The following is a 14,577-nucleotide window of genomic DNA, read 5'->3' as shown; positions in this document are numbered from 1 at the left end:
GTGTGTACGTGTGTGTACGTGTGTATACATATTATACACCTCTCTGCAGCTTCTCTCCCCCTGCCGTCCCCTCGTTGCCCCGTCCCCGTGGAGACGGTGCCTGCTCCCAGGCCACCAATAATCAGCAAAAATCTATTTAAGCATAAAAATTCAAAAAGAAAAAATAATATAGCACCTTCAATTGCACCACAGACTAAAACAGTTAAATGTGGTCTATTAAACATTAGGTCTCTCTCTTCTAAGTCCCTGTTGGTAAATGATATAATAATTGATCAACGTATTGATTTATTCTGCCTAACAGAAACCTGGTTACAGCAGGATGAATATGTTAGTTTAAATGAGTCAACACCCCCGAGTCACACTAACTGTCAGAATGCTCGTAGCACGGGCCGGGGCGGAGGATTAGCAGCAATCTTCCATTCCAGCTTATTAATTAATCAAAAACCTAGACAGAGCTTTAATTCATTTGAAAGCTTGTCTCTTAGTCTTGTCCATCCAAATTGGAAGTCTCAAAAACCAGTTTTATTTGTTATTATCTATCGTCCACCTGGTCGTTACTGTGAGTTTCTCTGTGAATTTTCAGACCTTTTGTCTGACTTAGTGCTTAGCTCAGATAAGATAATTATAGTGGGCGATTTTAACATCCACACAGATGCTGAGAATGACAGCCTCAACACTGCATTTAATCTATTATTAGACTCTATTGGCTTTGCTCAAAAAGTAAATGAGTCCACCCACCACTTTAATCATATCTTAGATCTTGTTCTGACTTATGGTATGGAAATAGAAGACTTAACAGTATTCCCTGAAAACTCCCTTCTGTCTGATCATTTTTTAATAACATTTACATTTACCCTGATGGACTACCCTGCAGTGGGGAATAAGTTTCATTACACTAGAAGTCTTTCAGAAAGCGCTGTAACTAGGTTTAAGGATATGATTCCTTCTTTATGTTCTCTAATGTCATATACCAACACAGAGCAGAGTAGCTACCTAAACTCTGTAAGGGAGTTAGAGTATCTCGTCAATAGTTTTACATCCTCATTGAAGACAACTTTGGATGCTGTAGCTCCTCTGAAAAAGAGAGCTTTAAATCAGAAGTGTCTGACTCCGTGGTATAACTCACAAACTCGTAGCTTAAAGCAGATAACCCGTAAGTTGGAGAGGAAATGGCGTCTCACTAATTTAGAAGATCTTCACTTAGCCTGGAAAAAGAGTTTGTTGCTCTATAAAAAAAAAAGCCCTCCGTAAAGCTAGGACATCTTTCTACTCATCACTAATTGAAGAAAATAAGAACAACCCCAGGTTTCTTTTCAGCACTGTAGCCAGGCTGACAAAGAGTCAGAGCTCTATTGAGCTGAGTATTCCATTAACTTTAACTAGTAATGACTTCATGACTTTCTTTGCTAACAAAATTTTGACTATTAGAGAAAAAATTACTCATAACCATCCCAAAGATGTATCGTTATCTTTGGCTGCTTTCAGTGATGCCGGTATTTGGTTAGACTCTTTCTCTCCGATTGTTCTGTCTGAGTTATTTTCATTAGTTACTTCATCCAAACCATCAACATGTTTATTAGACCCCATTCCTGCCAGGCTGCTCAAGGAAGTCCTACCATTATTCAATGCTTCAATCTTAAATATGATCAATCTATCTTTGTTAGTTGGTTATGTACCACAGGCCTTTAAGGTGGCAGTAATTAAACCATTACTTAAAAAGCCATCACTTGACCCAGCTATCTTAGCTAATTATAGGCCAATCTCCAACCTTCCTTTTCTCTCAAAGATTCTTGAGAGGGTAGTTGTAAAACAGCTAACTGATCACCTGCAGAGGAATGGTCTATTTGAAGAGTTTCAGTCAGGTTTTAGAATTCATCATAGTACAGAAACAGCATTAGTGAAGGTTACAAATGATCTTCTTATGGCTTCGGACAGTGGACTTATCTCTGTGCTTGTTTTGTTGGACCTCAGTGCTGCTTTTGATACTGTTGACCATAAAATTTTATTACAGAGATTAGAGCATGTCATAGGTATTAAAGGCACTGCGCTGCGGTGGTTTGAATCATATTTGTCTAATAGATTACAGTTTGTTCATGTAAATGGGGAATCTTCTTCACAGACTAAAGTTAATTATGGAGTTCCACAAGGTTCTGTGCTAGGACCAATTTTATTCACTTTATACATGCTTCCCTTAGGCAGTATTATTAGACGGTATTGCTTAAATTTTCATTGTTACGCAGATGATACCCAGCTTTATCTATCCATGAAGCCAGAGGATACACACCAATTAGCTAAACTGCAGGATTGTCTTACAGACATAAAGACATGGATGACCTCTAATTTCCTGCTTTTAAACTCAGATAAAACTGAAGTTATTGTACTTGGCCCCACAAATCTTAGAAGCATGGTGTCTAACCAGATCGTTACTCTGGATGGCATTTCCCTGATCTCTAGTAATACTGTGAGAAATCTTGGAGTCATTTTTGATCAGGATATGTCATTCAAAGCGCATATTAAACAAATATGTAGGACTGCCTTTTTGCATTTACGCAATATCTCTAAAATCAGAAAGGTCTTGTCTCAGAGTGATGCTGAAAAATTAATTCATGCATTTATTTCCTCTAGGCTGGACTATTGTAATTCATTATTATCAGGTTGTCCTAAAAGTTCCCTAAAAAGCCTTCAGTTGGTTCAGAATGCTGCAGCTAGAGTACTGACGGGGACTAGCAGGAGAGAGCATATCTCACCCGTGTTGGCCTCTCTTCATTGGCTTCCTGTTAATTCTAGAATAGAATTTAAAATTCTTCTTCTTACTTATAAGGTTTTGAATAATCAGGTCCCATCTTATCTTAGGGACCTCGTAGTACCATATTACCCCATTAGAGCGCTTCGGTCTCAGACTGCAGGCTTACTTGTAGTTCCTAAGGTTTGTAAGAGTAGAATGGGAGGCAGAGCCTTCAGCTTTCAGGCTCCTCTCCTGTGGAACCAGCTCCCAATTCAGATCAGGGAGACAGATACCCTCTCTACTTTTAAGATTAGGCTTAAAACTTTCCTTTTCGCTAAGGCTTATAGTTAGGGCTGGATCAGGTGACCCTGGACCATCCCTTGGTTATGCTGCTTTAGACGTAGACTGTGGGGGGGTTCCCATGATGCACTGTTTCTTTCTCTTTTTGCTCCGTATGCATCACTCTGCATTTAATCATTAGCGATCGATCTCTGCCCCCCTTCACAGCATGTCTTTTTCCTGGTTCTTTCCCTCAGCCCCAACCAGTCTCAGCAGAAGACTGCCCCTCCCTGAGCCTGGTTCTGCTGGAGGTTTCTTCCTGTTAAAAGGGAGTTTTTCCTTCCCACTGTAGCCAAGTGCTTGCTCATAGGGGGTCGTTTTGACCGTTGGGGTTTTTCATAATTATTGTATGGCCTTGCCTTACAATATAGAGCGCCTTGGGGCAACTGTTTGTTGTGATTTGGCGCTATATAAGAAAAAAGTTGATTGATTGATTGATTGATTGATTGATATATATGTGTATATGTATGTATGTATGTATATACATATATATGTGTATATGTATGTGTATATATGTGTATATGTGTGTATGTGCGTGTGTGTGTACACATACATGAGACATGGTTTTGACTGACTGCAGTGAAATATGTCATAGGTGCTGTTTTGTTTTCACATGTTGAGTTGTAGCGGTTATCTGCATCTTTCAGGATGAAGCGGGTGAAAGGAGGTGAGGACATGAACACCTCCCCCGATGAGTCACCACCCGAGGTTTGCAAGAAAGTGCGGATGCAGATGAGAGAGGAGCCTGAGGAGGCCTGTGACTCTGATTGGTCCCGGCTGCCCCAGGAACTCCTGCTGCACATATTCCAGTACCTTCCGCTGCTGGACCGGGCCTACGCCTCTCAGGTGTGCCGTGGATGGAACGAGGCATTTCACATGCCGGACCTGTGGAGATGTTTTGAGTTTGAACTTAACCAGCCGGCTAGCTCTTACCTGAAAGCCACACACCCAGACCTCATCAAGCAGATCATAAAGAGGCACTCCAACCACTTGCAGTACGTCAGCTTCAAGGTGAGGACAAGAAAGCGGAAGAAATTTGGGGTTGCAGTGTTAAAATGATGGTAGCATCACATCTCCATCTTTTGCTTGGCAGGTGGACAGTAGTACAGAGTCTGCAGAGGCAGCGTGTGACATTCTCTCACAATTGGTGAACTGCTCCCTGAAGACCTTGGGGCTCATCTCCACAGCCAGACCCAGTTTCATGGAAGTTCCAAAGGTAAAATACATAAACATGAGCTATCTGGGTTTTTATCCTCCACCCAAAGGCCCGAAGGGGGGTTATGTCGTGGTGATTTCTGTCCTTCTGTCTCTCTGTCTGTCCGTGTGTCCATCCCAAAAAGGGTATAAGTGTTCTGAAATCAACTCCTCTCAAATTTTTAGCAGGAATTTTGTGAAACTTGGCATAAATCCTTGTTATAGGTTGGTAATACATATAGTACATCGTTGAGTTGGGCCCATTTTACCAGAGTAATGACCCTTGATTAACAAATCTAGACACCATCAGTTTCATGAGTGGGTGCCTGCATTCTGAAATCATCTCATGTCACAGTTTTAGTAGGAATTTTGGGAAACTTGGTACAATTCCTTCTTATAGGTTGGTAACACGCACATTGTACAATATTGGCACATTTTGGCAGAGTTATGGCCCTTGATTAACAAATCTAGCCACTGCCAGTTTCATGAGTTGGTGCCTGCACCTTGAACTCAACTATCACTTACCTTGAAATGTTTTCAGGATGTAGCACTTGTACGAAAACAGCGTTTTCCAGCAGGAGATACTGTGCTCTCAGAGGATTCTTGTCATCTTGTTTTCCAGATTTGCAAGAACATTCAGAGGGAAGACTGCGGTCTGCTTTGATAATACACATTGAGAAGAGCAGCACATGAGTTGACATAGTTTATGGATTTTCATTCAGTGACAGCTGAAAAGCTATGCCTGTTATGAAGCATGGTCAATCGCAAGGACATATTTAGTTTGTAAAGTAGTGGTTTTTGTGTGTGTTTTGTCTGTTTTAGTAAACCATTGGAGATTGAACTTTTCCTCAATTGATTCAAATTCTGGTATGTAGAAGTCAGATTGTGAAGAAAACAACAAATGTAGAGGATCTGTGTTGTTGAGAGGCATCTACTAGGGTCAGGTCGAGGAGCATGTGCTGGTGTCACGTGTGGCCAAACCCACCACACTATGGAACAGTCTATGATGGCAACTGCCCCTTTCCCGTCTCTTAAAAGTAGCCAATTATTTGTGACAGACAAGTGAAACGTGGGTGTGCCCTTGGCCTTTCCCACTTGCTGTGGTCTTTTAGATTCACCAACAGGATTGTGTCTTGCTGTCACGGCTTTATGGTGCTGTTTTGTGTCACCCCCTCAATCTTTGAGAATTATAAAGGGAGCAGCAAATCACTGCTGGAATATTTCAAATTGTATATATTTTTATTTGAACCTGCCGTGATCCAGACTGTAGTACAGATAAGATCCAGGCTTTCAGCAACGTCTTGGACTAAGACGTGCATCTGTTTGTGATGAAGTGTCGAACCTTTTAATGATTGGCAGTGACTTTTACTTCTCTGTGACTTTGGATTTTGAGATAGAGATGCCTGGGAAGACCTTTTGGACTCATAATTTTGTTGGACAGAGGTGTCTGGCAGTGCCAATACCTTTACAGGATAATGAAAATCCAAATCTTTAGGGTGCTACACGCATGAGAATCTTCACAATTTTCCTGAATTCTGGAATTTTTTTTAATGGTCTGATTTAGCCTAAAACCCAAGAGCTCCTACAGCTGTAATGTCAACTACGACACTATGGTTATGTGGCTTTTTATTTATTTTTTGTGCATGATCCAGTGGGCAGTGCTGCCGAAAATACTATTTTTAATTGTACAAAAGATATTGATTGGCTCCTCAGATTTGTGATGGCGACATGTTTTCAGAGATCATTGTGTGGCTGAAACACTTACATTCAGGACCTGAATAAATCTCATAAACAGATATGAGGTTCAGTTTCTAAAGTTCGGAATCAAACCCTCAGCCAGCACTAATGGACTGAAATCATTCCAACCTATGAAAGATAAAATAAGTCTGTAATTATAAGTAACTCATCAGTTTGAAACATTCAAACATCAGATGGTTAGATATAAATATTTTACAGTGGGGTTTGTCACTTTTTCACTTTTGGAAAGTTAAAGATTAATTTTTTTCCAACACTCACCCACTTTTATAGTTGCTCTTTTCTTTATTTCCCTTCCAGTCTCATTTCATCTCGGCTTTGACTGTGGTGTTTGTCAACTCCAAGTCGTTGTCTTCGCTGAAGATTGACGACACACCGGTGGATGACCCATCGCTGAAGGTGCTGGTGGCCAACAACAGTGACACTCTGAAACTGCTCAAAATGAGCAGCTGCCCTCATGTCTCCCCAGCAGGTACAGCGGCATCAAAATAGTCTCCTGTAGTTGTTTCCCGTCTTTAGAGGAAACCGTTACGGAATGTATATTTTTTTATTTCCCGCTGTGGTTGAAGTTGGATTTGTAACGTTGTATTCTGAGTCATACGGCCATTTTTCTATTTAAGGCCTGTAATTTTCATGCTGACTTGTTTACAGTCATTCCAGGCAGCAGATGAGCAGAATGTTCATCCTGAATTTCCAAGTATTTTCCTTAAAGCATTAAACTTAATTGCAAGCAGTGATCATGAATGTTGGCTTAACTGCAGTGATTAATTTGTCAGGTGACTAAAATTAACCATTTCTGTTTGGTGGCAATTACAGAAAAACAAAGATTTCCTTGCGTTAATCACTATGGTGGATTTGTTTGTGCTTTTGCTTTGTTTACCAGCATGATTACAGTTGGTTCTTCATTTATTTTTTCTCTGTGAAACATGGTGAAAGATTTAGTGTAAGGAGAAAGAACAAATCATTAAATTTGGTCATTATCCAGAGGCAGAATTTGTCACTTAAACATTTATGTGAATAATTCAAAACCTGCATATCTTGACTTTAAAATGTACAAGGCAGGCATGCCTTGCACTGTCAAGATAATCAGTATCTTGTCATTGTACTCTATGTTGACATGACCATTTAAAGTTGGTTATTAACTTTTTTCTTTGATTTTTCTCAGCCTCATAGACGGTTTTGATTAATGATGTCTGAGATGTAAACTCTCTGCATATTTGCAGGAATCCTGTGTGTGGCAGACCAGTGTCACGGGCTGAGAGAGCTGGCATTGAATTACCACCTTCTGAGTGACGAGCTCTTGCTGGCCCTATCTTCAGAGAAACACGTTCACCTGGAACACTTGCGGATTGATGTGGTGAGCGAGAACCCCGGCCAGCACTTCCACGCCATCAAGAAGAGCAGCTGGGACGCGATGGTACGACACTCACCCAAGGTCAACCTGGTCATGTACTTCTACCTCTACGAGGATGAGTTTGCACCTTTCTTTAATGAGGAGATCCCCGTCACGCACCTCTACTTCGGCCGCTCGGTCAGCAAAGAGGTCCTGGGCCGCGTGGGCCTTCATTGCCCCCGCCTGGTGGAGTTGGTTGTGTGCGCCAACGGGCTTCGCCCTCTAGATGAGGAGCTGATTCGCATAGCCAAACACTGCACGCAGTTGTCGGCCATTGGTCTGGGCGAGTGTGAGGTTTCCTGCAGCGCCTTTGTGGAGTTTGTCAAGATGTGTGGCCGCCGGCTCTCCCAGCTGTCCATCATGGAGGAGGTGCTGATTCCAGATCACAAATACTCCCTGGATGAGATCCACTGGGAGGTGTCCAAGCACCTGGGCCGGGTCTGGTTCCCAGACATGATGCCCACCTGGTAAATGAAGTCAGCAACATCTTGTTCGTGGTGTTGAGCATTCATGGCCTCCATGTTTGCATTGCGCTCACTTCTAGTAGAATGTTAGGTGCCAACATGGAGAACATTAGTCTGCTGGACGTCTCCATGGAGATCAATCAGTACGGATCTGGAGCACTTTTTGGAGTCGGTGGTCACGGAGGTAACACTACACAATGTAATCATGCGTTGCAACACCATAAAGAAAACAGACTCTACTCGACCGACTAGCCAGGCTAGCTGCTTTGCATATTGGACAATCATAACGTCAGCTGTTGCAGATAACAAAATGTAATCTCAAAAAGCTTTTTTTTTTTTTTTTTGCAAATTGAAATATGCGACGCATCACAGTATTCTGATTGTGCGTGTTTTATGTGAGACCATGTGCGTCTGTATCTTATTTTGTTGAGGAGTAATGTGGGACACTTACGTGCACAGTTTTAGTTTGCTACACTACCAGACTGCCTGTTTGATTCTAGCGACAGCAGCTCTGCAGTCACAGCTTGGCGTGTGTGAGTTTCCACAAGGCCGTCATTTTGTTTGTATGTAGTTTGAGAAAGTCTTTTACGGACAGATGAAGAGGATGAAGCACCTTTTTCAGAGTAATACGAGCATTGTAGCAGTGGCTGATATCTGGCTTTTATCACACACGGGACTGAATGATTAACAATTATTAGGGAGCTAGCTGTCAACTTATCCGTAGCAGATATGTTTGAGTCGCCGCCAGTATCTGATCCAAACAAAGCTCAGAAGCTGTGTCCACTGTACAGCTCATCTTGTCAGTCTTCAAAAGTGATATTCACTCGTTTGGGGCTTAAACTTCAAAAACATTTACACTGTGACACGTGACTTTTTAACATTTTTTGTTTTGCTTTTATTCAGAAACAAATTTTTGAATATTGTAATTACATTTAAAAATAAATGGTTACATGTATATTAGGGGTGGGCAGTATGATCTAAAGCAGTGATTCTCAACCGGGGTGCCGCGGCACCCTAGTCAGGGGTGCCGTGGGTATTTTTCATATTAGCGATTATTTTTCATATTCGCGATTACCGTGAATTATTTATTTTATCCACAAAGCATAAAACGACTCAGAATCTGACGTCATTGTGCTGCAGCCTCGCTCTCGTCTTAAGGCGGGACAATAACAAGGAGGCTGACGGCCGATTAAAACAGTGCCGTCTCCTTCAAAAGCCGTCTAAAATGCGGAGCTGTCGGTGTGTGTGTCTGTGCCTGTGTGTGCACGCGCGCGGAGTTAACAGGCTGCAGACTGCGAGGGAGGGGGTGGGTCAGGGAGGGGAGGGGGTGGGTGAGGGAGATTCCTGAATGCAGGCGCAACATGTTCAGTGCGCAGCGAGCGCGGAGCAGAGAGAGGATTTTAAATGGAGTGAACATGTTAACAAAACGAAAACGTGAAGCTTTTACTTCTCTCTGAACTTTCTCTAAAGGTGTGATTCTGCCGTTACCGTCCTGTTCACACCATGTGCGTGTCGTATGCTGAATTTATGAGATCATGAGATGAAATAAACGGTCAAATATCTTTAAAAACATATTTAAAAAATGAGAATATATGAATGAACTGAGATACACAAAAAAAAAAAGTTCAGACGCACAGATCACAAAAAGCAGGTGAGAACTCTGAACTTTATCAGCTGTTATTTTCCAAAGGTATTTATTTGTTCAGTCTTGAGCTTAATGTAGTGTTTAAGCACAAAACGTGACTGATGAGGAGAAACAATTTCAGAAATGCAACAGAAACAACCACAAATCAGAAAAAGTTGGGACTGTATGTAAAATTAAGATAAAAATAAAAATGTTGCACCATTCCCAGTTTCTCCACTCACAGAAGCCAAACGTTCTTCCGGAGTTGTGTAATTATACTACAATAGTAGAATATAAAGAAGGGGAAAAAAAGAAAAAAAAAATAGACAGTATATTCGTCAATCGCAATTATTTGTCTGACAATTAATCATCTCCAGAAATTTCTAATCGTGACAGCCCTACTTGAGATCAGAGCGCAAAATGCTTGAGGATTTTCGAAATGCGATGTTTTCTGTATTGATTTTCTATTGCGATAATTGGGTTTTGCGCAAAACCAGAGGTAATAGCATTATAATATTATTTTAGTTGTTGGTGTGCCGCAGGATTTTGTAAATATAAAAAGGGTGCCGCGACTCAAAAAAGGTTCAAAAACACTGATCTAAAGTTAACATCACTGTATGTTTTTTGTCCTAATGAGCAGTGATGTATGACTAGTTTTGCACTATATGGCCACTTTTAGTAGTTATGTTTTTTTGGGGAAAAGATTTACATGAACTGTTTTCATTTTCAAATCTCCTTCAAAGTTTAAAATCTGGATGAAAAACTTACTGAATCAATTATTTTTCCAGTTTTACACTGGCTGTGTGTTAATTAACAAGATTTAAATGAGTTGGCAGCACGAAAAGTGCTGGTTCAGTTTAACCATTTCCATGACTGTTACATATGTGTTATTGTGAAATTTATTTTAGTCTGTAATAAAAGTATTTTAAGAGGTGTTTTGACTCGGCAGGCCACCTCCATCTGTGGCTCTCATCATCCTGAGTGCTGCAGCACCAAAATGTTGGATCTCATAATTGGTGGATGTTTGACATTGCTAAATTAGCTCAGCGTGTTTTCTGTATCATCATGATGTTTGTTGGTATTGCAAGAGGTATATCGCTGCACGCTATCACACCAATGATGACCACCCACACCCAGTGTTTACCAATATCAGAGTAAATTAATCAGTTTTTCTATGTTTTCACAAGTTCATTTTTCTATGAATAATTGGTATTACTTTTATTATTAACCTGAGCCAATCAAAGAAAATAATGGATTCATAAAATTGAGTAATCTTCAGAGAACCATTATTCCCAATTTTATGTACAATACACGGATACATTCCATGCAAATTGGCGTATTTATGTGATTGGTTACATCAGTCCTTGTGCGAAGATTGTTCATCATGTAGTAAGACGACAAGAGCGGCGCTGCAGATATGAGCCTACTCTTGAATTTGTTGGTGATGACAGTATTTGTCGGAAAACCATGATCCTGAAATCATTCAGTCCTGATGGTGTGTCAGAAATGTCAGCATGATTGCGAGAGGCTCTTTTATTCTGAACTTTCTAAATAGAATTGTGTAAATTAGTCTCGGTGTTTATGAAGGAGATTTATTATTTTTTATTTTCCCACCCTGCACTTAAATTTGCTTGACAAATTTATTATTATTATTTGTCTAAAGAAGGTTTCTGTACAGTCATAGTTTTACTGAGCACCTTATGTGAAACCAAACAAAGTTTGTGTGGGAAAAGTTTTGTTTTATTTGGGTCAGAAAAGTGATAATGCCATTGATGCTGGCAGTTTTTTATTAGATTTTTGCACTTACTGTGTGCTGGGGCTGTGATGCTCAGACGTCCAGAACAGTAAGCTGCAATTAAGAAAGAAACCCTTTGTAAATAGCCTATATGTCCTCAGACTGGTCCGACTTCTTCTTGTCAACACTGCAGCTTTTAATTTAGTAACCCTAACTGGGAATGCAGAACTCATCTTTTGTCTCTCAGGTGCATCGAAGCTTAGATGAATATTTGACCTATTCGATGTTTCATTTGTATCATCTTCTGCTATTTGACCATTGAAACCTGAATATTTGCCAACGAGAGAGAAGTGGTGTTCAGTTTCTCACGTCCAAACAGCGTTCCTTTCAGTTTGAAGATAAGGCAAGTCAGACTCGTGAAACAGACTTTTCCTTGATGGAGGAAGTTGAATACATCTGTAAATAAGAATGCTGTGTGTTTTAATTATTTGTAGAGAAACGTATGTATTTCTGTATTTCACCCTCTGTCAGGGTTTGACATTTCATCTTCCGTTGGATTATGTCCTGTTTTTTTTTTGTTTTTTTTAAATACTCGTATATAAACTAGAGGTTGAGTTCTTCTCTGCTAAATGGATTGTTTTCAGACGCACCTCTAGAGACGATGTAATTTATTGACGTTGATGCCGCTTTTGTGTTTTTCGTTTCTTCTTCAGCTGCACTCCTCGTGTCCCACAGCCCGACCACCAGCGCCAACAAAAGTCTTAAAACCTGCTACCACGAAGTTAAATTTATCAATTAATAATACAACTATTTCTGCTCCATCAGTCACTAGTACAGCTGCAGCTAAATTCATTTTTAATTAATTAATTTTCTGCCACTTATTCCGCATATTACACATTTTACATTATATTTCTTTTACGAAGGCCAAAAAATGTAAAATAACTTTCAGAAAAACATGCCTGAAAACAAACTGAAACACTCAATTTGCTTGTAATGTTACAAAAATAACTAACAGTTCTGTTCAATCACTTACAGAAGTTTAATACATTTACAAAAAACAAATTTGGACACTTTATATCTCGTAATTATGATTTGTGTTCAGGAGCTGGGATGTTAAGTAGGTACGGCTCAGTGGTTTATGACATCACCAGACCTGCTTGTATTTCAATTTAACAAATCCATATCCACGAAGCATCCCATATTGTTTCGGTTACTCCTGGAGAAAGAATGATTTCCAGCAGGTCAGACTGGGTTTTCTGCCTGTGCAACTGCATCAACCTCAGAGGGCTGCGAACCGTTCAGTCATAGTTATCAGATCCCGGGCTTTTTAAAGTTGTATTCTATCAGTAGAATGGTTAATCAACTTTAAGATGGATTTACATGAAATATTGTACAGTTGTAATGATAAACTGATTTTAAATGGTCTAAATTTGAGGCTATAAAAAAGACTTTTAAAAAAGCCTCCATCATACAACAACTACAACACCACCACCAACAAAAAAACAGGCTGTGCTCCCATATTTTACTGGTATCTTCCGTTTCAGGCATCAGCTTCCTCGTCACATTTTATGAAACACTGTTCAGTTGTCTTTGAGTTTTCCTGCTCTGCCAAATTGTTGAATTACTAACTGGAAGGACTTGGTTTCATATTCAGTTTTTAAATCTGTTTCCAACTGCTCAAAAAGCTACTGCAGAGGTGGTTTAATGCTAAATGTTCAAACACAAATGTTCAAACTAGGTTTTCTCTGAGTTTAAATGACATGCTAAATTGTTTGTTTTTTAAATGATTAGAACAAGTCACTGTTGGTGGACAAACTTTTGTATATGTGATTTTTTTTTTTTTTTGGCTATATGATTCAAGGTGTTTTTCTGTTGTTTTCCTCCATAAACCCAGAACGAACCAACAACTTTAGAATTATTTTTTGTTTGTTTTTTATGGGCAGTATAGATTTGTTGTTGCTGCGCCGCCTGCGCTCATGTAGGCTCATATCTCCAGATTGTTTCTCAGTTGGTACTTTTGTGGGTCCGTCACGAGCTCAGGATCAGATACTTTGATTTCAGATTGTGTCTGTGTGCTGGAGGGAAAATCCACCAACTGGAAGAAACATGGTTCATGTATGAAGATGGAAGAGTCTGTCATCACGGCTCCTCCTCTAACTGATACTGTATGGTTTCTTTTGTAACTGACACGACGCGTGTTCATGGAAGTTGTCTGGGATTATTGGAAGTAAACTGGTGTTAACATCCCTGTCTTTTAGTTCTGCTTCTGTACAACAAATGCTCTTTTGCATTTCTGGTCATCTGTCATCAAATTAGAATTACTGTTATGGACATGTGATCTTATACTGGATAAAAAAAAAAATGGTCACGTAACCTTTTGTAGTTTATTTCCTGAATACTACAATGATGGATTTTAAATTATTTATTTAAAATGTGGCACATAGTCAGGTCTATAAATATTGATCATTTTGCTGGCGTACAGATGGAAAATAAAATAATCCAGATTTAGGTATGCATCATATTTGCGGTTTTTGCCTTATGCCAATATTTCCAAACATCTCAGTCGATACCGGTTTTCATGACACAATCGGGCTTCCGTATCGAGATGTTCTGGTAGTGTAGATTTAATTCAAGGGGTCTAACAAAAATATCACTGTACTTAGGATTTACAACCATAACTGGATAACTAATAATTCTAACTATAAGGATTAAATCAACACTTTTACAACCAGTTTTCTTTGGACAAACCAGGGGATGAACACGATTATGTCTGATTTCATTTGCATAAATCACTAAAAAAATAAACGATAACTCTGGCTGCAGCAGGCAGTTCTCAGAAACTGAGTGACCACGTGAGGACACTCGTGAGGAAAGCCACCAAGACACTTAGGCACCTCCGGCTGTGATTAGAGAAACTGCACAGAGCAACTTTTGCCTGTTGTGGCGCCAGTTGCACAACTTTATGGTGGATTGGAACCTAGAAGGATTTGTTCTTCTGATACTCGTGTCGACCTAATTGTACAATTTTCTGAAACTTCAGAAAGACTTGTGTACACTTCTGCACAGTTAGCAGATTTAAGAAGTGAATAAATGACTTGTGCACACCGGATTCCAGAATGCTGATGTGTTTATTCACTTGCATTAAAATAATATGCATGTTCACATTTACTCAGGTGATACTGTTAATTTTCATATTTGCAGTTCGTAAAAAAAAAAGCAGTAGAAATATGGAAAAAAAATTTGTTTTTTAGGGGTAAAAAAACAAAAACAAACTATAAGATACCTACATTCTGGAAACAGTCATGATAACATTTAAAATAGTAATACAATCAATATTATTAGCCCAAA

At 39.7% G+C, this 14,577-nt stretch overlaps 1 protein-coding gene across 2 annotated transcripts in view; it reads left to right on the top strand.

The window, feature by feature from the left end:
- Window positions 1-8,863, top strand: part of fbxl3a (F-box and leucine-rich repeat protein 3a) — a 14,789-nt gene extending 5,926 nt beyond the window's left edge. Inside the window, exons 2-5 of one of the 2 annotated variants that reach the window (XM_034186240.1) lie at window positions 3,712-4,075; window positions 4,158-4,280; window positions 6,314-6,485; window positions 7,237-8,863. In XM_034186240.1, coding sequence (XP_034042131.1) covers window positions 3,713-4,075; window positions 4,158-4,280; window positions 6,314-6,485; window positions 7,237-7,877 — 1,299 coding nt within the window. In that variant the 5' untranslated portion in view covers window position 3,712 and the 3' untranslated portion in view covers window positions 7,878-8,863. The remainder of the gene's footprint in view (window positions 1-3,711; window positions 4,076-4,157; window positions 4,281-6,313; window positions 6,486-7,236) is intronic. The other variant, XM_034186239.1, reaches the window with a different exon arrangement.
- Window positions 8,864-14,577: the final 5,714 nt, after the last annotated feature.

The sequence above is a fragment of the Thalassophryne amazonica genome, chromosome 14 (genome assembly GCF_902500255.1).
Source record: "Thalassophryne amazonica chromosome 14, fThaAma1.1, whole genome shotgun sequence".
NCBI lineage: Eukaryota > Metazoa > Chordata > Actinopteri > Batrachoidiformes > Batrachoididae > Thalassophryne > Thalassophryne amazonica.
The sequence above is the reverse complement of the archived record's forward strand: the minus strand, read 5'-3'. Positions and strand labels throughout refer to the sequence as shown.